The sequence below is a fragment of the Macaca mulatta genome, chromosome 15, assembly GCF_049350105.2.
Source record: "Macaca mulatta isolate MMU2019108-1 chromosome 15, T2T-MMU8v2.0, whole genome shotgun sequence".
Lineage (NCBI taxonomy): Eukaryota > Metazoa > Chordata > Mammalia > Primates > Cercopithecidae > Macaca > Macaca mulatta.
The window spans coordinates 47,637,304-47,660,348 of NC_133420.1; the positions used below are offsets into that span (position 1 = coordinate 47,637,304).

At 38.9% G+C, this 23,045-nt stretch overlaps 1 protein-coding gene across 2 annotated transcripts in view; it reads right to left on the reverse strand.

The window, feature by feature from the left end:
* MUSK (muscle associated receptor tyrosine kinase) overlaps window positions 1–23,045 on the reverse strand; it is a 131,967-nt gene that overhangs the window by 43,403 nt on the left and 65,519 nt on the right. For both annotated transcript variants that reach the window (XM_077966607.1, XM_077966608.1), the window contains 2 exons: window positions 18,424–18,548; window positions 4,472–4,631 (listed from right to left, as the gene is read on the reverse strand). In XM_077966607.1, the coding sequence (XP_077822733.1) occupies window positions 4,472–4,631; window positions 18,424–18,548 (285 nt within the window). The remainder of the gene's footprint in view (window positions 1–4,471; window positions 4,632–18,423; window positions 18,549–23,045) is intronic.

A 23,045-nucleotide genomic window follows, 5' to 3' on the forward strand; every position in this document is an offset into this window, starting at 1 on the left:
GTAGTTTCCTTAGTGATTCCCGAGGGACCTTCATGGGGCTTCTAGCAGGTCTAACTCACAAGAGCAGGTCAAAGAGGAGGAGAAACTGGAAGATGTCTCCTGGGACATCAGAAGTCTTATTCAATCACACTCATGACACACCCTTATTAGGTCTGCCTGGGGAAATTTTGGGAAAGGTCTGGGAGCGTCAGGTCCCCTAATAACCAGTGAGAATCAACCAGACAAATAAATCAGGGGTTGGACAAAAGGGTCTTATACCAGGGAATAGCACTAGATGTGTAGCAATTTTTTAATTAATAGACAGGTTTCTCATTTATCATATCCACGCTAGACCTTTTTAGTCTTTTCCATTTTTCAGTTGTTAACAACTCTCATTTCTTTACTTGACTGTGAACATTGTACAGCACTATGATTCTGCATATGGTCAGATTTAATTGTTGCCTTTGCGGTTCAGAAGGGCAAAGTCCCAGGTCCCAGTTATAGGTTAACCCTCTCCTTATGCTGCCTGCTCTACCTCTACCCAAATTCCTTGGGTAGCTACTGTAAACATACCCCTGTCCAGAGTGGCTTCAAGCCTCACTTCCAGGGTCTCTAACTTCTCCCCACTCTAAAGCTGACCTCCATCACACTGCCATTGTCAAGCTCATGAAAAGTCATAGCTGGTTCTAGTCTACACAACTGTTATTCCTACAGAGATGACTGCTCTTCACAGGCACTCACCTCTGCTGCTGCAGCAGATTGCAAGCTGTTCTCTGCTGCCACATGCCAATCTTTGCATTGCTCCCAACATCCCTTCCCTCATGCAAATCCCACTGTTATTTTTCCTGGGTGGCCATTGCTGATTGTCCCCATCCTCACTCTGGTCTACTGATATCTAGGATGACCTCTCCCTACACCCTAGGACACGGCCTTCTTGTGCTGCCTGTCTCAGACCTTTAGGCTCTTTCTACCGCTGGAAGATGCAATTTTTTAAGGTTACAGATTTCCCTATTTATGGAGTTGGATCAGGTTCTCATTTGGGCTAGGACAGGGATGAAGAGATGATGTTGCATATAGCATGGTGGCAATCATGCCCTTTAATCTCAGCATCTTAAAGATTGTGTCCATGGGATGAATCTCCCCTTGTGTGGAGTAGATATACCCATTTTATTAGGTTCCTCTCAGTGGTTACAGCACTGCCTTCACAACCACCTTTGTACTCATGATGAGTCGGCTCTAAAGATTACTGAACTGAAGGCTGGGGGAAATTCCTGACCACCTGCTCTTCCTGCTTGGTATGCTGTGAAAAGAAGGAAGGTAGGAAAATTAAAAATTTGGTTATTTTATAGATTTTATAGATCCCTTTTCTGAACCCGAATCCTAGAGTAGAGGTGTATTGATCAATTAAGGAAAAAGCCAAAAACAGAGAGTTTTTCTAACTTCTTATTTAGGATGCTATAGGAAAAATAACCCACAGGGATCCCTTACTCCAACATGGATGGCAACATTAATGTGAAAGTGGTAGTATGACAAGGTTGGGAAGACAGCAGAACTGAGTTAGCAAGCCCAAATCTCTCCTGAATTTTGTATGCCTTGAAAGTGATCTAGAAGTTGCTTCAGGCCCTGTGAGGAATACTGAAGGAGCTGTGTTGAAATTCAGCAGGCCAGTGACAGGGCCACGGTAGGGACAGACAGGGAGACCTAGCTGCCGAGGTTGCAGAGCAGAGTGTAGACAAGGGCATGATGAAGGATTTGGCTGACATGCAGAGGGTCCAAAAGATGTCTCAAAGAGGCTGAGCCAGCCAGGGAGGTCCCCTGGGCCCTAACCAAGCCAAGAGATAAAATCACAAGTTCCACAGCTGCAGACTTCAATAGAGACCCAGGGGGTAGCAGTGGTGTAGGGGGTGTCCAGAGGACACCACTGCCTAAATACAAATCCTCTTCTCCTTTGCCATCTAGGGAAAGAGAAGGAAGGAAGAATAGGGGGAAAGAGCTCTGGCAGAGGTATCTTTGAGTGACTGAATAATGACCTGAAATGTTACTAAAATTAGTAACATTAATATTTTTCTTCTGCCCAGTGCAAGTGCAGGGTAAATTAAAGTAGATCAGTTTATTTTCTTAGATTGAGTATTCATAGGTAAATGTGATTCTCTGTGTGTGTGTGTGTGTGTGTGTATAAACATACATACACACATATCTATCTAAATATATATTGAGAGATTTTTATAAATATATGTTTATTTAACAATAGGTCTTGATCAAATGTCAAATCAAACAAAGACAGCGAGACCAGAATAATTCCAGGTAATTCAAAGGCATCAACATTTTTGAGTATTCTATTATCTCCTGGACCTTCTCTTGTTCATATGCTTTGTGTTTATATATTATTGTTTGTCCTGGGCACCTTTCAAAATCAGATACATCTGAACTCATTCTTCTAGCCCACTGCCATTTTCAAGCATTTGCAAACCTTATTTCTATCCCGATTTGTCCTGTGCATCTCTCCTCTTCCCTTTGAACCAATGCTGCTGCTGCTGTTCAGACCTTCATGACTTTTTGAGACACCTGGAAGAGCCTCCTGACCCCTTGCCACACTTCCCAACCTCCTGACACCTCAGCATCTGTTAATTTGCTAGAGGATATATCTGACTATTACACTTATTTCTTCTAAATCATTAAATGACTTCTCATCAATGAAATAATATACTTGACCTATGCAAGCTCTTCATAACCTGGCTAGAGCCCATGTTTCAACCTTTGTTTCCACTTTCCACCTCCCTGCTATTTCTCTCATGGTCTAGCCTTGACCACTGATTTGCTGTTTTTTGAACAGTTTTGAAAGGTTTGACTTCAACCTAGTTATCTCATATCCACATCTTCTGCTCCAATGATACCTTTTTTCCAAGGATTCCCTGACACCCTCACTCTCTTATTCTGCTGTTGTATTTTGTGTATGCTTCTGCAATAGAATACAGTCTGTGCCATAATATATGTGACTAACTGACTTCCTTCTAGATTTAGAGTCCCTGGAAGGCAGGACCCATTTTTAAATTAACTTTTCATCTCTTACTCTACCCAACACAATGGGTGTCATCTAGAGTATTCGATAAATGCATGTAAAAGTGCTTTATAAACAGCAAAGTGCTATGTAAATAGTAATTCTTGTTACTATTTATATCATATTATTTTACTATTACTAATGATATGATATTATTATTTGTTAAATGGAGTTGAATTTACTTTTAGAAGACTTCATTTTCTGGGAGAAATAATTTCACACCTGTGGAAATGCTAGAATAACTGACATGATGTCTGAAGACATGGTGGGCAGGGATACCACTGGGGGAGAAAGGAGAGGGAGCCTTAATTTTGAAGTCTTCCTTTTCCTTCACAGGCATGTTCCAGGGGGCTAGCCTTGTCCAGTGCTCCTTATCATTTATCTGTGGCTTTTATTCAACTCATATTACAAATCACAGACATTAATGGAAAGTTCCCCATCAGGGAAGATCAAAGAGGTGGCACTGTAATAAGAAACAGCAGGCTGTGGGGAATTGGCCCTAGGCACAAGCTCTATCCGTGCTTCCCTTACATGTCAGGCCAAGCACCTCTCTCCTGATCCTTGAGCCATAGGCACGCTATGAATCTAATATGCCTGGCATTTCCTGATACAGGGATTATTTCCATCTCTAGGAATTCTATAAATGTTCTCAGAAGCCTTTGGGACATTTACATTTTAAAAATAAACCTTTAGAATTCAACACAAATATCCTAGAAATCCGCTGTCAGCCTTTTTCTTGAAAACACCTGTAAGTCCTGCTGTGGCTTGCTGAAGCAGGAAAGGGAAAGACCACAAGGATCATGCTCATAGGTAAAAATGCCCGCAAGAAATAGCCATGCAGAAATTGGCATGACCATGTTGAAAGTCTGCCAACTTTTTCCATGAGAGCTTTGGAAAGTTTGATCAACCAAGAGAGAGAACAAAGAGTGGGGAAAAGGAAAGGAAATTAAAGAAAGAAAAGGAAAAGAGGGAGGGAGGGAAGGGAAGAGGGAGGAAGGAAGGGAGGGAGGAAGGAAAGGAAGGGAGAGGACGAAGGGAAAGAAGGGAAGAAAGGGAGGGAGGAAGGAAGGAAGGAAGGCAGGGAGGGAGGGAGGGAGGGAAGGAGTGAAGGAGGAAGGCAGGAAGGAAAGAGAAATTGAGAAAAGGAAAAAAGATAAGAAAAACAGAAAGAAAGGAAGGAAGGAAAAAGTGAGTTCCTGGAAGCTGTTACCTATCACTTGGGCAGGTATTGAGGATTTAGTTTTTCAGGCAGCAAATCTGCCAAAATCCATATCTAGGTTACCTCTGGAGTATCCCCATGGAGGAGGAAATAGCCCAAATGCAACTGAAATAAGAGATAAAAGAAAAGGGAGATTTTCTCCAATGCTGGATATTGTAGAATAGTATCAACTCTCCCCTCTCCTGGAACAATGCAAATGTGAAGGGGCATCCTACCTGCTATGCTGATAGTGGCTGCAGCCTTGGCAGTACTGAACTTCTCCCCATGCTTATTGGTAGCTATGCATGTGTAGAGTCCTGGCTTGGTGATAAACAGCTGCAGTCTTGAGTCAATCACTCGGTCTTTTACACTCTCTTGAATGGACCCAGAAGAAACCTGATGGAGTAAAGGAAAATAAAAGATAGAACTCAGTCAAGGATTTCCTACTATACTACGTCAGTAGATTTGAAGGGAAAAGCATTAAGATTATAATCAAGTGCATGTGGTACACTGCAAAAAGAGCCAAAAGATTTTCCCTCCCTATGCCCATGCCCTTGCAATGTGACTTTGTAGCTCTTCCCTCAAGAAGTAGCATTTTTCTCCATAATTTGAATCTAGATTAGCCTTGTGATGTGTTTTGGAATGAATGAGCAGAAACTAAAGTTCTTGCACATTGTGGCTTGCTCTCTGTTTATGGAACCTGGGGCTGCCTATAAACAAGCAAGAGCCAGCATGCTAGAAGATGAAACACACATGGCCCGTTTATCCCCACTGCCCCAGGTGGGAACCAACAACAACCATCCAAGGTACGCATAAGGCTATTCTGAACCAACTAGCACCCTTTCAACCTGTCAATCACAGGAACTTGACCAACCAAGATCAGGCAGTCCTGCCCAGAAGCAAAACCAAATCAGCAAAACCAGCCAGTTGAACCACAGACTTGTGAGCACTAATAGTTATTGGTTTAAGTCACTAAGCTTTGGGCTGATTTGTTATACAGCCATAGATAACCAATACAAGGTATGAATGATATACAGTGTGGATCCTCCGATATATGTCTTAAATGTCCTGCAGATGACAGTTAAGTATGAGAGGTTGCAGACTTGAGGACTTATTTTCATAACTCCTGTTCAGTTCCCCATAAATGCATGTCAGATAGGTGGATGGTTATCAAGAAAAATGGTTGTGAAGCCAAGTCTCTCTTTGAGGCATGACATACATAATACATACATAATACCTCAAGGTCACTGAAAACATCCTTAGTAGGAAAGAGAAGCAGTTTTTAAACTGCCTGACCGCTCTCCTCCTGGACTTCATCCAGGTGTTGAAATAGTGCAGCAAAGAGACCAACACGTTAGGAGGTTCATGCAGGAGGTACTACTTAAACCAGAAAATAAAATGTCCTTAAAGAGCCAAGATATCAATGCAATATTGACACACAATTAACAGCTTAAATTTATACAAATGCATATATATCAGTCAACATTACTCCAGCTCCATAGGAAAGATAGCTGCCCGGCACATTTTACAAGGTTGCATAGTTAGAATTTGCATCCTAGTGTGTCTGACACCAAAGCCTATGCTTTTAATCATTATGTTACAGTGCCTTCCCTAGTCCTAGAAGAGAGAACAAATGAGAAGTCATTAGAAAACAGGAGTAACAATTACCTTAACAAATCAACCAACCATGAACAAAATATGTATCTGACAAATGTCATTGTTAAGGTGGTGGCATTTTTTTAAATGGTGGTTCTTTTTTCATTGTTTTCTTGAGCACAGTACCACTTTTTCAATAACTAATCTTTAATTAACACTACTTAGAGGAGGGAAACATGATGCCAATTTGAGGGACACTGGAGTGAAATGACAATTAAGGAATCAGCTGGTGTTATGCCTTGACTTTATCTTAAAGGAGTGGAGGTACGTCCTATGTCGGCCTGAGCTTGGCTGCTTGGCTGAAAGAGATTCCTCTGTCCAATATTAGGGAATGAGGCTGAGAATGAGACATTTTGGAGCCAATTATTTTATTGTATTGCATGAGAGAGGATTTTCACAGTTTGACTAGCCAGGAAGAAGAAAGCTCTGAGGTAAGGCCAGCTTTCTTCCTGGCTGCCAGGTGGCTGGCTATCCCTGGCACCAAGCACTGTGTAGCTATCCTACACAGTGAACGTTTGTCAAACTACCTTTTTATTCTTTACCTTCACTGCTGGTCTCAATTCTTATGATAAAAACTGGCTTATGTGAGTATCAGTTTACCTTTGGGAATCTTTCCAGGTCAGATCAAGTATTGAGGCATTTTCCCCAGATAAGCAACCTAGACTCTATGAGAAATTTACAAAGTGAAGAGAAAAATATTTTTAAGAGACATGCACTCAGTTGGAATTGAAACTAAACTCATCATTATCATATTTATCAGGAGTGTAATGTCTCATTATATGAGTATCCAAGTTAGATCAAGGGGACTGAAAATATTTGGACTCGACCGATATATATATATATATAGCAACAATGAGAAAAAAAGCTAAAGACCCCAAGCCTCTATGCTCAATCAACAGACTTTATGTTATTTTGTATTTTATATTTTGTTTGTATCTCTTTCCAGTTTAGATAAGCAAAAGCAGAGCAGTTTGCAAAATTCTTTGCAAAGATAGCTCCCTCCTGCAAGAAGCAGGAATGCGCAATGCCTTAGAGACAACTTTGAAGCAAGAACTCTCCCCAAATGTTGCCCTAAGTCCCACTGTTTTCATGTTCACACCTAAGAAAGTCATTCTTAAACACCTCCTCAAGGTCACTGAAAACATCCTTAGTAGGAAAGAGAAGCAGTTTTTAAGCTGCCTGACCTCTCTGCTTCTGGACTTCATCCAGGTGTTGAAATAGTTCAGCAAAGAGACCAACACGTTAGGCGGTTCATGCCTGAGTACAAAGTGGCTCCTGAATGCTTTCCCCCCTGCTTCCAGAGGCCTTGCTTGATTCAGTTTGTGACTCACGCACAGCAGGCCCTGTTAGTCATAGTTTGAATTTGTTTTTCTTTCTTAATGGATCGTTCTGATCAACAGTTTAGTATTTTTGATGATCTGAAAATAAAAACAAATCCTTCTGCCCTCCATTTTGATATTTTTTCGCGCCTCAGGTTTCAAAGATCAAAGGGGTGAGTCTAGATTAGTACTGTGAGCTTTTACCAAGGTATGCCTAAGCAAAACAGAGTACTTAATTGAGGTGACTATGTCTGGTAGTTACAGGAAATACATGATTTTCTCCAAGTCACTCAGGCGTATGGACCTGAGGGAGCTGGAGAAACAGCTCCCTGCTCTGGGTGTGACGTTCTCTCTTTCTGAGTTAGCCATAACTATGTGAGGAGATGGACCTGTTAATTTGCTTGACTGTAGTAATCATTTCACGGTATATGTTTATCTAAACATCATGTTTTACACCTTAAATGTATATAATAAGAATCATAATAAAACTTTTTTTTTCTAAAAAGAAGCAGTAGGATAGGAAGCTCTATTAAATAGGCATAATAATTCGTACCTGACATAACGTGTGTAAAAACTATTTGAAGGTGATACAGCAGTTATAGACCCGTGGACTACTTCTTAATTTATCATTAATACATTACTAATGCTGTCTTGAGAGAATCTACCCCCAGCTATGGATAATCTGATAATTTTATGATTTGACCTTAGCTAGCAAAGACCTCTGAGAGGTATTCTGGTCTCAATGGCCCTGTCTTGCAGATAGTTCCAGCTGGCTGGGAATAGAATGTGGCCCAGCAGGGTGCAGTGGCTCATGCCTGTAATCCCAGCACTTTGGAAGACCAAGGCAGGCAGATCACAAGGTTAGGAGATCAAGACCATCCTGGCTACCATGGTGAAACCCCATCTCTACCAAAAATACAAAAAATTAGCTGGACTTAGCGGCACCTGCCTGTAGTTCTAGCTACTCGAGACGCTGAGGCAGGAGAATCGCTTGAACCCAGGAGGCGGAGGTTGCAGTGAGCTGAGATGGTGCCACTGCACTCCAGCCTGGTGACAGAGTAAGACTCCATCTTGGGGGAAAAAAAAAAAAAAGAATGTGGCCCAGTAGGGTTCATGTTTATGCGGTTGTAATAATGTCTGTTTATGAATCATAGAAAAAGGGATAATAAACCAAGAGACATTTCCATAGTTTTTCTGATTAATGTAGCCAGAAATATTAGCCTCTTTCAAACTGGCTGCTGAATTATTCCACATAAGACTTGTTACGTGTAATTATTTTGGTTTACACAGCTAGTAAGATAAAAGGACTTCACAGGTCATATATTTTTAACCAAAACTACTGCCTCTTAAAAATATGTCTAAATATAGATAAGGCTCCCTTTAAGAAAATTCTAAAAGACAACCTTCAACCTAGGTGATTTGGTTGTTTATTTGATAAAATTCTTCTAATAAGTTAAAATTATCCAACTTCTGGAATATTTTAGAAATTGTATTTATTGGACAAAGCAAGAGGGACATGAAATTTTTCTATATTAGTTGCATGCCAAAATAACAGAGATATATTACTGGTATAACTTTAAATAAATCTGGTTATAAAAATACAAATAATTTTCTTTTTAAAAAGTAAGCTCTGCTCTTTCCATGCCAACCACTATTTCCAAGATTGTAAAACAAAAGGAATATTACTATTTACTCTGAACTTCATCTGTGAATTCAGATTTCCACAAAAAAATGCTTGGTATTTCCATAGGAGGAAAGCAAGACAGTTTCTAATCACTTTGGGACACTGGGACACGTTGCTGGACTTTCTCTTGCTCTTTGGCTCTAACCGTTCAGGATTTTGGTTTACTGGCAGGTTCACAGCAGGGGAGAAAGAGAGCACTCGCTTCTTTCAGAGTACCCATTGTACTGAGTAGCGTGCTATGGCATTAGTTTACTAACTTGTAGTGAGTGAAGAGCCGCAATTCAAACTCTGTTTTATTCTGTGCCAAATATCTCCCAGCAACGCGTTCGTCTTTGTTCAGTCCACCAAACACGGTATCAGGACTATAGGATTCTCTGTGTTTTCCTCCATGGGATTTCTGGTTTGCTACTTTTACAACCTGAAATGCCTGACATTGCCTTCATGTCCTGCGATTTGCGTCAGTGTGGACAGTCATCTTGATTTCCTTTCAGACTTGGGTAGAATTACCAAGAACTAAACTTGGCTCTAAGGGCAGCACACACACTCTGACCGTAAGAACTGCGGATGTACTTTTGCTTTCTTCCTGGATGAAAGTCATTTTGTTTGTTTTATTCCTGTTTTAGAATCTGAGGTGATAAATCTATTTTGCCTTTCACTTTTTGTGAGTCACATGTTGAATGAATAAGTTGGGGTCTCAATAAGGCCGCACCTATCTTAAACTATCCTACTCTTGTTATTCTTGAACTTCGACAGAGAATAATCATTTAACTTCCAGTTCTAACCTCATATGAGTCTTTTGAGAATACTAGAAACTTAAAAAGTATATACCTTTCCATTTTCTTTATTACTATTTTTTACATAAGCAAATTAGTGAAGTTATATTGTCAGTCTCCCAATTTGATTTTATTTATTTACTTTTTGAGATGGAGTCTTGCTCTCTTGTCCAGACTGGAGTGCAGTGGCGTGATTTCGGCTCACTGCAACCTCCGCCTCCCAGATTCAAGTGATTCTCCTGCCTCAGCCTCCCAAGTAGCTGGCACTACAGGAACATGCCACCACGCCTGGCTAATTTTTTTGTATTTTTAGTAGATACGAGGTTTTCACCATGTTAGCCAGGATGGTCTTGATCTCCTGACCTCATCATAATCCTCCCACCTCGGCCCCCACAGTGCTGGGATTACAGGAGTGAGCCACCACACCCGGTCCAGTCTTCCAATTTTCTTAGGATGTCTTTATACTCCCTTGACAGGCTTCAGACTGTAGCAGTTTCCACAGAAGAGCCAAAAAACACATTGACAAACAAGAATCAAATTTTAAATGACACTTGAAATGTTCTTAGAGAGGTAAAGAAGAACAGGGATTCCAAGTTACTTTATTGTAACTGGACAAAATTAGAGAACATTAGCCCTGATGTCTCTAATTATACCATTAGAGATCATCTTTGACAGTCACCTGACATCTGTGTTAGTGTAGGTATGAGAAAATCAGTGTCTGAGTGGTAAATGGACCCCAAAATCACATTAACTAAAGAGGGGCATTTACAACCCCAGTCTTCCAACTCCCCATCTAATTCTCATTCTACCATGCCTCAAGTTACAAGCTAGAAAAGCATGTTCATTTGTTTATGTACTGTCTTCGAAGGGATGTAGGATAGACAGATAAAATGGAACAATTTTATTAACAAATTACGAGAAAAATGATTTTGTTCAAGTAACAGAAAAGAAACTTCAGCAAAAACAGTAGTGAAAATGACAATAATAAATGAATTCTACGCCTTGGAGGGTGCCATTGCCATAAGACATTCTTTGTTATTGGGTTAGTCATAGAATTTGTTTTGTTTTGTTTTCCTGTTTTACAACATCGAGCTAAAATTTCACACATTGACACATTTTGTTCTCCACATCCTTCTCTCCCTTCCCCTTCTTCCCTTTCCTGTCTTGTGTCCTAGTTCTCAACTTTCAGGGCTGCAGTCAATCAATCTTAGGGCACCCGGCTTTAGAGGGACAAGGGTAGGGCCAGGTGCAAGTAGAGAGCAAAGCATTATTCTTTGAGACTCCTTTTTTTAAAAAAAAAATTTAGACTTTTAATTTTTTAGGCTATTGGTGGTATAACTCACAAACAGAAATTGTACATATTTAAGGAGAACAAGGTGATGTTTTGGTATACATATATATTATGAAATGATCACTGCAATCAAGCTAGTGAACTATCACCTCACATGGTTACCTTTGTGTGTGTGTTTTGAGAACACTTAGGATCTACCCTCTTAGCAAATTTCAGTTGTGCAATACAGTGTTGTTAACTGTAGTTCCCATATTGTACATTATATCTCCAGTATTTATTCATCTTGCATGGCTGAAACTTTGTACCCTTTGATGATCATCTCCCCATCCTCCCATCCCTGACAGCCACTATTCTATTCTGTGCTTCTATGAGTTCAACTCTTAGATTCCACATATAAGTGAGATCATTTGGTATTTAACTTTTTGTATCTGGCTTATTTCACTTAGCTTAATGTTCTCGAGGTTATCCATGTCAAGACGCCTTTGAATAAGGGTTCAGGTCTGGGAAACTTCACTCCCAGTCTTCTGAACACTCTTCCCTTCTATCTTTCTGAAACTGTAAGTTGTTTAACTTTATTTAAAAGCAGTATACAAATTCACGTATTACATGGAGATGCCTCAGGGTTACTATTCTTTCATGCCACGAAATCCTTCTAAAGCCTACATTATGCAAGCCCTAGTGACGGGATAACTTCCTGTTTTAAGGCTGTTTTTTTATTTTTTGTTTTGTTCCAGAGTATTTGCCTTAGTTTTAGTCACTGTTATTTAATTTAGAGGAGGAAACCTTATGATGGTCTACAAAAGAGAGGAATAAAAACTAGGAATAAGAATTGCATTATGAAAAAATCATTCTGGGATTTTTGGTGCTCATCATTGTAGGCACAGAGACACCAGAAGTGCACACACAAGGAGAGAAAGCCCTGTGAGAATGCAGGGAGATAACTATGTGAAGCCATCTGCAAGCCAGGAAGAGAGGCCTTACCAGAAACCAACCCTGAGAGTACCTTGACTTTGGGCTTCCAGCCGTTAGAACCGTAGGAAGAAGAATTCTGTTGTTTAAGACACCCAATCTGTGGGATTCTATTATGGCAGCCATAACATACTAATATAATCCTGGAGAAGAGAAAGTCAGGAAGATATGAAATAGTTCAAGTCCCTGAAGGAATGTGCCTTGGATTGGGTAGAAATTATACTTAATATCATTTGAATTATACCATAAGGTTTTGCCTTCTTTAAGAAGAAGTCCCCCATTTTCTTGTTGTGATGCTTGTATTAAACACAATTTGAGATGATGTGGATATTAAAGTGTCCCGATTTGGACACTTCTTTGACCTCCAAATGGTACCATTAAAATATTGTAATATGATAATATATGTTCACTACAGCCAAGATACCAAAAAGTTGGATAGCCTATCCTGGAGGAAACGAAAACTGAAAATAGCCACCAGTTAGATGAGTTATCAAGGTTTGGGTTGTTCAGTCATAATGAAAGCCATTCTCAGTCCACCCAAAGGACTGGATTGGACATACACCCATCTCCTTAAGGCATAAAAGTATCCTCCATGGGACCACCTGGAGAGTTATATATGTGTTTTACTGCTGTGCAGTAAAAACTTGAAGGGCTAACTCAATGGACTCGAGGTGCTCAAACCCCCAAAGAAAGTTCTGGCCTTTGACTGGCTCCCGAGAGATGACATCTGACCCTTGGAATATCCTGTGTAATAAGAGTATCTTTGTATATCTGAGATTTGGGGCAATGCCAGATAGTTTATGATAGTAATGTGAATGATAGTGAATACTTGGGATCCTAGGCCACATTGTATTAGTTTGACCTTTAAAGGGGCTGGAAACTAGCTAAGACTAGTTATGTAAGCACTTCACATCTATGTAACAGAGCTCCAGTAAAAACTCTGGACACCAAGGTTAGGGTGAGCCTCCTTGGTTGACAGTACTTCATGCGTGATGTCACACATTGCTGCTGGGAGAATGAAGTGCTATCCATGCAACTTCACTAGAAGAGGAAAACTGATTCCTCTGTGCTGATTTTAATCTGTATCATCTTCCTGCAATAAACCATAATCATAAGTATAACAGCTTTTCTAAAATCTGGGAGTCCTTCTAATGAATCATCAAACATGAATGTGATCTTGGGGACTCCAACACCCTTGCAATTTGGAGACACAGTAGACAAGCATATAATTCTCACCTGCAAAATCTAAAGGCTGTCTGGCAGCTCCAATGGAGGGAACAAAGAAGAGAGAGAGTCTAGCAGTCTGGGCTTCCAGAGTTTGTCAATAAAATGATTGTATAGAAGATCTGATTGGGAGTCATTTTCAATCCTCCCAAGATGACTTTTTGGGGGACTCATTAGACCCCAACACAGAGAGACTTTCCATCAACTAGCAGACTGGGGACTTGCTAATGTGGCCAAAAATGGCAAGCCTGAGGAAAATGCATCACTGGTATCATCTTAATGTTCCCTGATCTCTGAAGAATCATGAATATGTCTATGAGGGTAAGAGTCAGTTTTAAATAGCTGGCAGGCACAGAAGGTATAAAGCCAACTTACAAGTGTGTCAGTTGAATTAGAGTTCTCCTGCACCAGTTATTGCTCCTCCCTACCTCCCACCCAACCCTTTTGGGGTCATAAATAGCAGGGGGAAGAATGAGTGAGCATGAGGTAAGAAGCCAACTGCAATTTTTTCTTACATGAAAGTTAAGCTGAAATATCCCTGAGAACGGAGGAACTGTGAATGCCATTGGATGCTTTGGTTATTACTTAGGACTAGACACTTAATTGACTAAGTTGGGACAATGTTAATGATTTAAAATCAACTAATAGTAACCAGAAAAGTCACAGAGCCTGCTTAAGGTAGGCTTAAATAGTAGCAAAAGAACTTGCTCTGCTGAATATTTTAAAATGACAAAGAAAATAATAAGATTGTGTTACATGCAAGTTATGTTCATTAACACCAGAGTTACAGTAATAATAATCTTAGCTCACATTTTTAACTCTTGTTTATGGACCTGAAATCCTAAAAGAGAAATCAAATATAAAATTAAGAAAAATAAGTATATAGAAAGATGGTATTATAATCAAAGAATCAGACATTTCCAGCAAATTCTGGAAGATACAGAGAAGTGATTGGATAGATAGAAAAATTAACATCAACTAAGTAGCTGAAACCTAGCGCAAAAGAAGAGATTTATTGAGAGGAGAATGGATACATTTTCCCCATAAAGTCATGGAAAATTTCAAACTTCAGATAGCATGGGGCTGTAAGCAGGAGCCAACTTTAAGAAAGTCAGCAAAGTAATTGAAGAACTCTGGGAGCTATTGTGTATGCATATGGCACCAGTCTGAGGCATCTACCTGTGAGATAGAGATTGTGAATGAGATCTTCCGTTGTGAGTTCCTGTAGTTGACAATCATGGTGGACACTACAGCTTGACAATAACCTGACAGATAAAATGGGGCCCCCTATTTCCTCCATAAACATATGTAGAGCATAAAGAAGAGAAAGATTGAAGTTTTGAAAGAAATTCACTTAATTGGAATCTACATAGAAAGAATGTGGAGAAGAGAGAAGCAGTAATTACTGGTACAGTAGAGGACAATGTCTCTGAGTATAAGAGAGACTTGCATCTCAACTTTCTCACCTCGAGTTCTATATCAAAGGAAACTATGTAAACTTGCCAGTCTATTCTATGAGGTTGGAAAAATAGTAACCAAACCTGATCATCATAGCCTACTAAAAGACAAAATCATTTGTATTATTGAAAATATACAGAAAATTGAAACAGCACAATTAAAAAATTAAACAGGGCCGGGGGCGGTGGCTCATGCCTGTAATCCCAGCACTTTGAGAGGCCGAGGTGGGTGGATCACGAGGTCAGGAGATCGAGACCATCCTGGTTAACATGGTGAAACCCCGTCTCTACTAAAAATACAAAAAATTAGCCGGGCGTGGTGGTGGGCGCCTGTAGTACCAGCTACTCGGGAGGCTGAGGTAGGAGAATGGTGTGAACCCGGGAGGCAGAGCTTGCAGTGAGCCGAGATCGCACCACTGCACTCCAGCCTGGGCAACAGAGTGAGACTCAGTCTCAAAAAAAAAAAAAAAAAAAAAAAAATTTAAAGGTCTTGCTGTGTTACCTATGCTGGTCTCAAACTCCTGGCCTCAAAAGATCCTCCTGCTTCCCCTCCCAAAGTGCTGCATTTACAGGCATAAATCACTGTGCCTGGCTTTATTGTTTTAGTATCTAATCTAGTAGATACTTTACACAGAGCGAGACTCCATCTCCAAAAAAAAAAAAAAGAAAAAAAAATTTAAACAAAAAAGCTATGTATTCAGAAATGAAAGAATGGTTCAACATAAGGGTAACTTTGCAGTTTAAAGTGAAAAATGACATGCTCATCAAAAAGTGGATGTAATTGATGATGAAGTGTTTTATTGATTTTAAAATATATTTAGATTAGAAATAATTATCAAATTAAGAATAAAAATAAATTTTCTTAACCTCATAAAGAGTACCAGAAACTAAAGACTCAGTGCAAACCAAAGTGGTTAAAGTCTATACAATGACAATAAAAATCCATGATAGGTTTCTGTCTCAGATGTTGATGTTAGGTTATTCAGACAAAGTTAAACAGTGAAAAAAATTAAAATTTTGAAAAAAATATTTTAATAGATGTAACAAACTAAGAAAATCTCATTTACCCTTAGAGAATTTTCCAAACCCAGAAAATTTGAACTTTCCTTTGGATGGCCTTAGGGAGTCAGGAGATAAATCAAAACTTCGTGCCCATAGGAGTCTAATAAGAGATATAATAAATTAAGGTATAGAGTCTAATAAGAGATATAATAAATTACGATAAAAAAGAACTAGGTATCAGGGAGCTATCAGTGTGAACTACAAGTTAAATAGTCCACATAATGAAATACTGGCCATGTTATAATTATCTGGGATGCCCAAGGAGCTTCATACCTTGAGCTTAGCTGAAGGTGGTATGAGATTAGCAGTAACCTCTTGTCCCTGGCAGAAACAAGCAAAATTCTCTCTGGAGGAAAATACCTTCATCTAGACCTCAAAATAGTTTCTGATATTTTTACTCAAAACAATGCACAGCAGATAATCAAAGATAACTAGGCACACAAGGAAACAACACAAAATGAACAAGAATCAGTGGGAAAACAGACAACAAACAGACCTACAGTGGCACCTCATCTCACTCAAATAAAAGCAAAGTTGTCTAAATGACCACACAGGCCTATAGGATCCACAATGCCTACCTCTCATTTCTTGATTCTTTGCTTACTCACCTCTAACCACATTGGTCTCCTTGCTGTTTTTCTGACATGTCATGTATACCATTATCTCAGAGACTGTCTAGTTATCTTCCCCCAGTTATCTATGTAACGTCACCCTTCAACTCCTTCAGATCTTTGTTCAAATGTCTTTGTCTGAATGAGCCTTCACCGATCATTCTTTTAAAAATATAATATTCCTCCTGAGGTCTTTCTGTTTAAAATGTTTCTTAATTTAAAATTTTATGGATATATAATAGTTGTACATATTTACAGGGTACATGTAAAATTTTGATATAATCATACAACGTGTAATGATCAAATTAGGGTAATTGGGATATCCATCACCTAAATAATTTATCATCTGTTTGTGCTAGGAACATTCCAATTCCACTCTTCTAGATATTTTGAAATACACAATAAATACTGTATTGTGCTATGTAGTTCAATATTGTGAACTATATATAGTTGTCCTACTGTGTGCTATTGCTATGGTTTGGATCTTTGTCCCCACCAAATCTCAAGTCAAATTGTAATTCGCAGTGTTGGAGTTGGGCCTGGTGTGGGGTGATTGGATCATGGGGGCAGAAGTCTCATGAATGGGTTAGCACCATCCCCTCAGTGCTGTTCTCATGATAGTGAGTGAGTGAGTAAATTATTGTGAGATCTGGTTGTTTAAATGTGTGTAGCACCTCTCCTCTCCCTTCGTCCTGCTCTGGCCATGTGAGACGTCTTGCTCCCACTTTGCTTTCTGCCATGATTGTAAGTTTCTTGAGGCCTCCCCAGAAGCAGAAGCCATTATGCTTCCTGAACAGCCTGCAGAACCATGAGCCAATTAAACCTCTTTTCTTTATAAATTACCCAGTCTCAGATATTACTTTATCATGATGTGAGAACTGACTAATATAGCTACTAAGCACTCGATGTTATTCCTTGTAACTATTGGTATGTACCCATGAACCAACCCCTCTTTATTCCCCCTTCCCCACTACCCTTCCCAGCCTCTGGTATCTATCATTCTACTCTCTATCTCCATGAGATCAATTGTTTTAGCTCCCACATATGAGAGAGAACATGAAATACTTGTCTTTCTGTGTCTGGCTTATTTCACTTAACATAATGTCCTGCGGTTCCATCCATGTTGTTGCAAATAACAGGATTTTATTCATCTTATGGGTTAGTAATATTTCATTGTGTATATGTACCACATTTTCTGTATACATTCATCCATTGATGGACACTTAGGTTGATTCTATATCTTGGTTATTGTGAATAGTGCCACAATAAAAATGGGAGTGGAGATACCTCTTAAATATACTGATTTTCTTTCTTTTGACTGTATACCCAGTAGTGGGATTGCTGGATCATATGGCAATTCCATTTTTAGCTTTTTGAGTATCCTCCATAGTGACTGTAGTAATTCCCATTCCCATGAACAGTGTAGGAGAGTTCTGATTTCTCCTAAGGTTGAACTTTCTGTCTCCTTTTCCTGATTTATTTTTCTCCATAGCATTTGACACCATACACATACAACATGTATTTTCCTGTATTTCCCCATGAAAAGGTGAGCTCTTTGAGGGCAGATAACTTTGCCTGTTTTGTTTACTCCTGTATCCACAGGGCCTAGAATAGTGTTTGATGTTCAGAAGCTCAATATGTATTTGTAGAATGAATAAATAAATAAATGTATATAGGTAAAGTGCTTGGAATAGGGCCTGGCTGAAAATAACTACTTAATATACATCAGTTACTATTACTACTATTAAAAATGAAGAAAAGAATGCTGAACTGACATGGATTCTAACTCCGGATCACTTTTCATCAAAGTAGCCTCTAGCAGGGAACTAATCTTTCAGTAATGAGTTTTATGAAAATTATTTTACTTATATGGGAAGATATTATTACTACTTCCCATTTATACAAAGGCATAAAGAAAGAATTTGGTTTTCTAGTATTCCTCACAATACAAGGAAGGAAGCAAACTTTTGGAGTTTGATTTCTATGGCAATGGCTTCTAGGACAAAGATATTGGGAGGCTTTCAAAAGTGGTGTCGATGAGACCAATAACAGAGATCTGGGTAACTACAAATATATGGTCTATCCTGCAGTTCACCACCAATGGGTCTTCCCCAGACAAGTCCCCACACACATGACACTCACAGCATTTCCGTTTTCAATCCAGGTGATGGTGGGGACAGGAATGCCTGTTGCTGTACAGTGCAGGGTCACAAAGGAGCCAAAGGTGACATTGTGGGATTCAGGAGCCCGCAGGATCCTGGCAAAAACTGTTAGGAAGACAGAAGTGGTGAGTGATGCTCCCGTAGGAAATGGTCAAGCTAGAGTGGTCTTTTAAAAATGCAAATTAGACCATGTTCCCCTGTGTCCAGTTCTTCAGTGTTTGCTCTGTTTTAAGGATAATACCATATGCCATGGCCGAGCCTCCAAGCCGTTTATGTTATAACCCTACATTTCTCACCACTCAAGGACACACTGAGCTTGTTCTTAACATAGAAACTTGCCCTTGTTCTTCCTCTGCCTAGACCACTCATCCCCCAGATCCTTAAGTAGTAGGTTCCTTGAATCATTCAAGTCTCTGTTTAAGTGACATTTTATCAGAAAGGTCCTTCTTAATCACCCAAAATCAAGTGTAATCCTCCCCCCATTCACTTTTCAGCAGTCTACATTATTGTCTTTACAGACCTTACAACTATCTGAAATTACCTTATTTATTTTTTACTTGTCTATAATTCCCCTTTCCCATTAAATTGTTTGAAGCCAAAAGCCTTGCCTTTTGTTGACTGCTGTATTGTTTTAGGCAGAGTTCCTGACCAGAGCAAGCACAGGATAGTAGTTTATTGAATTAATCAAATAATTATACTTTACACCCTCAACTGTATCATAGTGGGAGGACAGACAAATTGTGTCAAACTTTTCAGATGACATATTGGGCAAAAAAAAAAAAAAAAAGATATTTTAGATAAAATGTAGGCAGGAGACTGAGTAATTTCTATTCCTTTCTGACCCTGAATCCCCACTGATTAAGTAAGAGGAAGTTATTTTGATGTAGGAAGAAATTTTACCTTTAAAGAGTGGGATTGAGGTTCACAATGCATTGTAAATTGTGGGATACTTAGATTCACAGAATCGTTAAACTTGGAAGAGACTCCAGAGATCAGCTAGATTCCTGCTCTTATCTTACAGATGTGGAAACAAAATCTTTTTTAATTTAAGTAAGTTGGTTTCCCAAGGTAACAAGTAGATGAGTGAGAAACCTGGACTCAGGTCTTCTGACTTCAAATTCAGTGTTTGTTTAAACTATTATGGAATCTTTTGGATGGCCGATTATACTGTAAATAGATTTTAAGCTCCTAGTTTTTGATTTCTAGAACTTAGAGTATGAAGCCCCAATTAATACAATGCTTTGAAATTTAGTTCTAGTTAAATTGAAATTTGTGAAGATTGGATTCTAAACTAAAGTATGGGCAGACCACATGTGCTAGATAAGGAGATACGCAGGACAATGATAGAAGAGGTCCAGAGCGGTGTTTCAAGTTGGTCTGATTGTTAAATACCTCTTAAAAAGCATTGCATAATTTAAAGAGATTAAAGAACATTTGATTTATCTGACAATTGAAGGCTTTTTGCAGATTTAAATTAATTTGACTTCCTATCTTTTGATATTGACATTTTAGATATAGAAATGTGGGGCCCAAAAGCCAGGAGAAAAGAAATGCAAGGAAGGTGCTATCTTCAAGGCAAAAAGATTATTAAAAAAATAACAAAGAACGCTGTCAAATGTTTAAAACGAAGCTGAATCTGTCCCCCAAAACCAAAATTGAGGCTGACTTTAAGTAAATCTTGGGGTCTAATTAACAAGCTACAAAAATTAAAGGGTTGAGGAACATTTCAAAGAACACTATGGAGATGCAATTCAAGCAAACCCAGACATTTAACAGGGAAAATCATTAGCATTGGGGGATAAAAAAGGAAGAGTGATGATCCATTATAGACTACAAGAGATGTAAGAGACATATTACCCAAATGCAATGTATGGCTCTGCTTGGATTCTTATTCTCCCAACTTAATCTAAATTCACACGTTGTAGACTCTTAACAAGTAACACTGACAGGCATCCTAGTGAGGGTGCATCCAGGTACTCTTCTAATGTTTTCTGGTTACAATAATGGAGACATAGAGTCCATGTTCATCATCTGGCTAAAATAACTCTTGTAGGGGTTGGGGCTATGCTTGTGTTTCCTAAATTTTTTGAGTGTGGGACTACTGCATGACCATCTATGGATCCCATTGCCCCTGAGAATCTGAAACAAGCAGGATCTTTGAGAGATTTGGAAAATCTAGCACATTTCAATCTCACATGTGCTAGAAAACTGTTCTAGTAACACTGACTATACCCTTGAACTTTTCGAATCAAAAAGGCTTTTTGAATGAAAGCCTTCTGGCTGAAGATGAGCAGAATAAAAAATTGGAGAATAATGTAATTTCGATTATGTTTTACTGCTTTAATTTATAAAGCCAAGAGTTTTAATTTGGGGACTTTAAATTCTTACTGGAAATATAGTAATCAGAAAGGTTTTATTTTGTCCTAATTTACAGCAGTTTTTTTTCTTTTGGCTGTTATTATTTGGAATATCATTTGGGCTTATTGCAAAACCTCTGATTATCCACATTGCACAACACAAGTAAGCATAGTGTGGGACGGTAAATAAAACAGTCAATTCAACGTGACTTTGGAATTAATTTAACTAATGTACTATTCTGCCCTCCATTGGAACTTTTTGGGGGCTCCAGTGGGGCACAGGCGGGTACAGGAGTACTACTGACATTATAGGTGGCTTCATGAATGTGAGACTGCCGATAAACTTCTCCCTGAAGGGGGCAGATATACTTTCACTGACGATGGGCCTCATTAAGTGCAGTGGGTTAGGTTAAGAGGACAAAAAGGCCAGGAATTAAAGGGAAGCTGCTTTCTCCTGCACTCTCACATTCTCTAAACGATAACATAGAAACTCAACCCCCTTATTTCAGTATTGAAAGTTAGTTTCCACCCTTCCTTCCAGTCTTCCTCCCTTCTCAAAGGAGATAGCAGATGTCTTTTGGGTTTCTAATCAAATGTTTCCTTATCATAGTACTTTCTCATCCCCATTCCCCTTACCCTTGTTTATATTTTATCATAACACCACTATCTGAATCATTTGGTAATTACTGATTTATTTGTTTGCTTGTTTGTTTTTTGTCTGTCTCTCCCCTCTAGAATGTAAGCATCACAAGGGCAAGGTTTGCTTTGCTTTTTGACACGAGCTGACTGACACAATCTACATATCTATCTACGTATCTATCTCTAGTTCTAGAATCCTGCATGGTGCATATATATGGTAGGCACTCAATGAATATTTGCTAAGTGAATGAATAAATAAATGAATGAACATAATGACTTCTCTGATAAGGTTGGGGAAAGGCACTTGGATATGTTATGTGTATCTCAGTCCTATTCTGAGCTATCAGTCTCCCAGCTCTCTTGCATCTAAGAAGGATGTGTGTAAGTAAGTTCACCAGGTCAGGGCTTCTTCATCCTACAACTAGGAGTGAAGGGGAAAGAGTGCGGTGGGGAAGAGGAGGATGAGGAAACAGAAGTTATGTTAGTCTAATTCTCACATGGAATAGAAATCTTTATTTTTCATTCCAGCCTTATCAGCAATAAAGCTGATATATTTTTACCCAACTCTATCTGAGCAATTGCATAATACTCAGATTTACCATTTTCAAATATGAAAGATAAAAAGGTGATGAGGGAAATTTTGACATGTTTTTCAAGCATCATAAACAATAAAGTCAGTTGCAATTAAAAATAAATACCAGACTAAACTCCATGAATAATAATACACCTGCAATAACAAACTTGGACATAGGTCAACAGTAAATCCCATTATTTCAGTGGTAGTCACAAGCTGAAAATGCATTCTAGGTCATCAATTTAAAAAGTTATATGAAATGTTTCTTGTTAAATAAAATGGGCATAGAATATCCCTATATAGTGCTTTATTTGCATAAAAGAATATAAAAGTGTTTTGTTACATAAACAAACCACTTAATAGAAGGAGCATTAAATTACTTAGTTGGAAAGCATTTATAACTGTTTTGATATGGATTTTTAAACAAAAAAGTCATCAAACCACTCTTTCCGTACATAGTCTTATCCATAATTCTCCAATTCACTGTGAGCCCTAAGCCACTTGCTTTCCTGTGGGCAGGCAAGTGCATCTGCAACATGGAAAATAGACACAGGTAATATTTTTATCTCTGGGTTTTCTCTCATGGGATTTATTCATGAGTTTGGGGCTTTAATGTCTCTTGGGCAGACCTGCAGGCTAACTGCAAGTGGAGAATCCGATATTCAAAATTGGGCTCAAAAAGCCAGCAATTCTAAAATCTTTTATAACATACCCGCATTATATTCTCTCCTTATTTCAAAGCACTTTCAGATATATAATCAGTTTTATTATTGATTCTCATCTTAAGAAGTAATATATAGTAAAAAGATAAAGACATAATTCACTCTGAAGTTGCACTGGAGTGTAATAAAAAGCCCAAGGGACAGGGATCCACATTAAGTCCTGAAATAAATGAGTGGTTTGGCTGGAGATGAACTACCTCTCTTTTCTTGGTAAGGGAGCAGTGCCAGAGGAATACTTAAGTCTCTTATCAATTTCTATTTCTGAGAAGTTATTTCAAAGGACACAATGAGCTCCCATGGATTTTCTTTT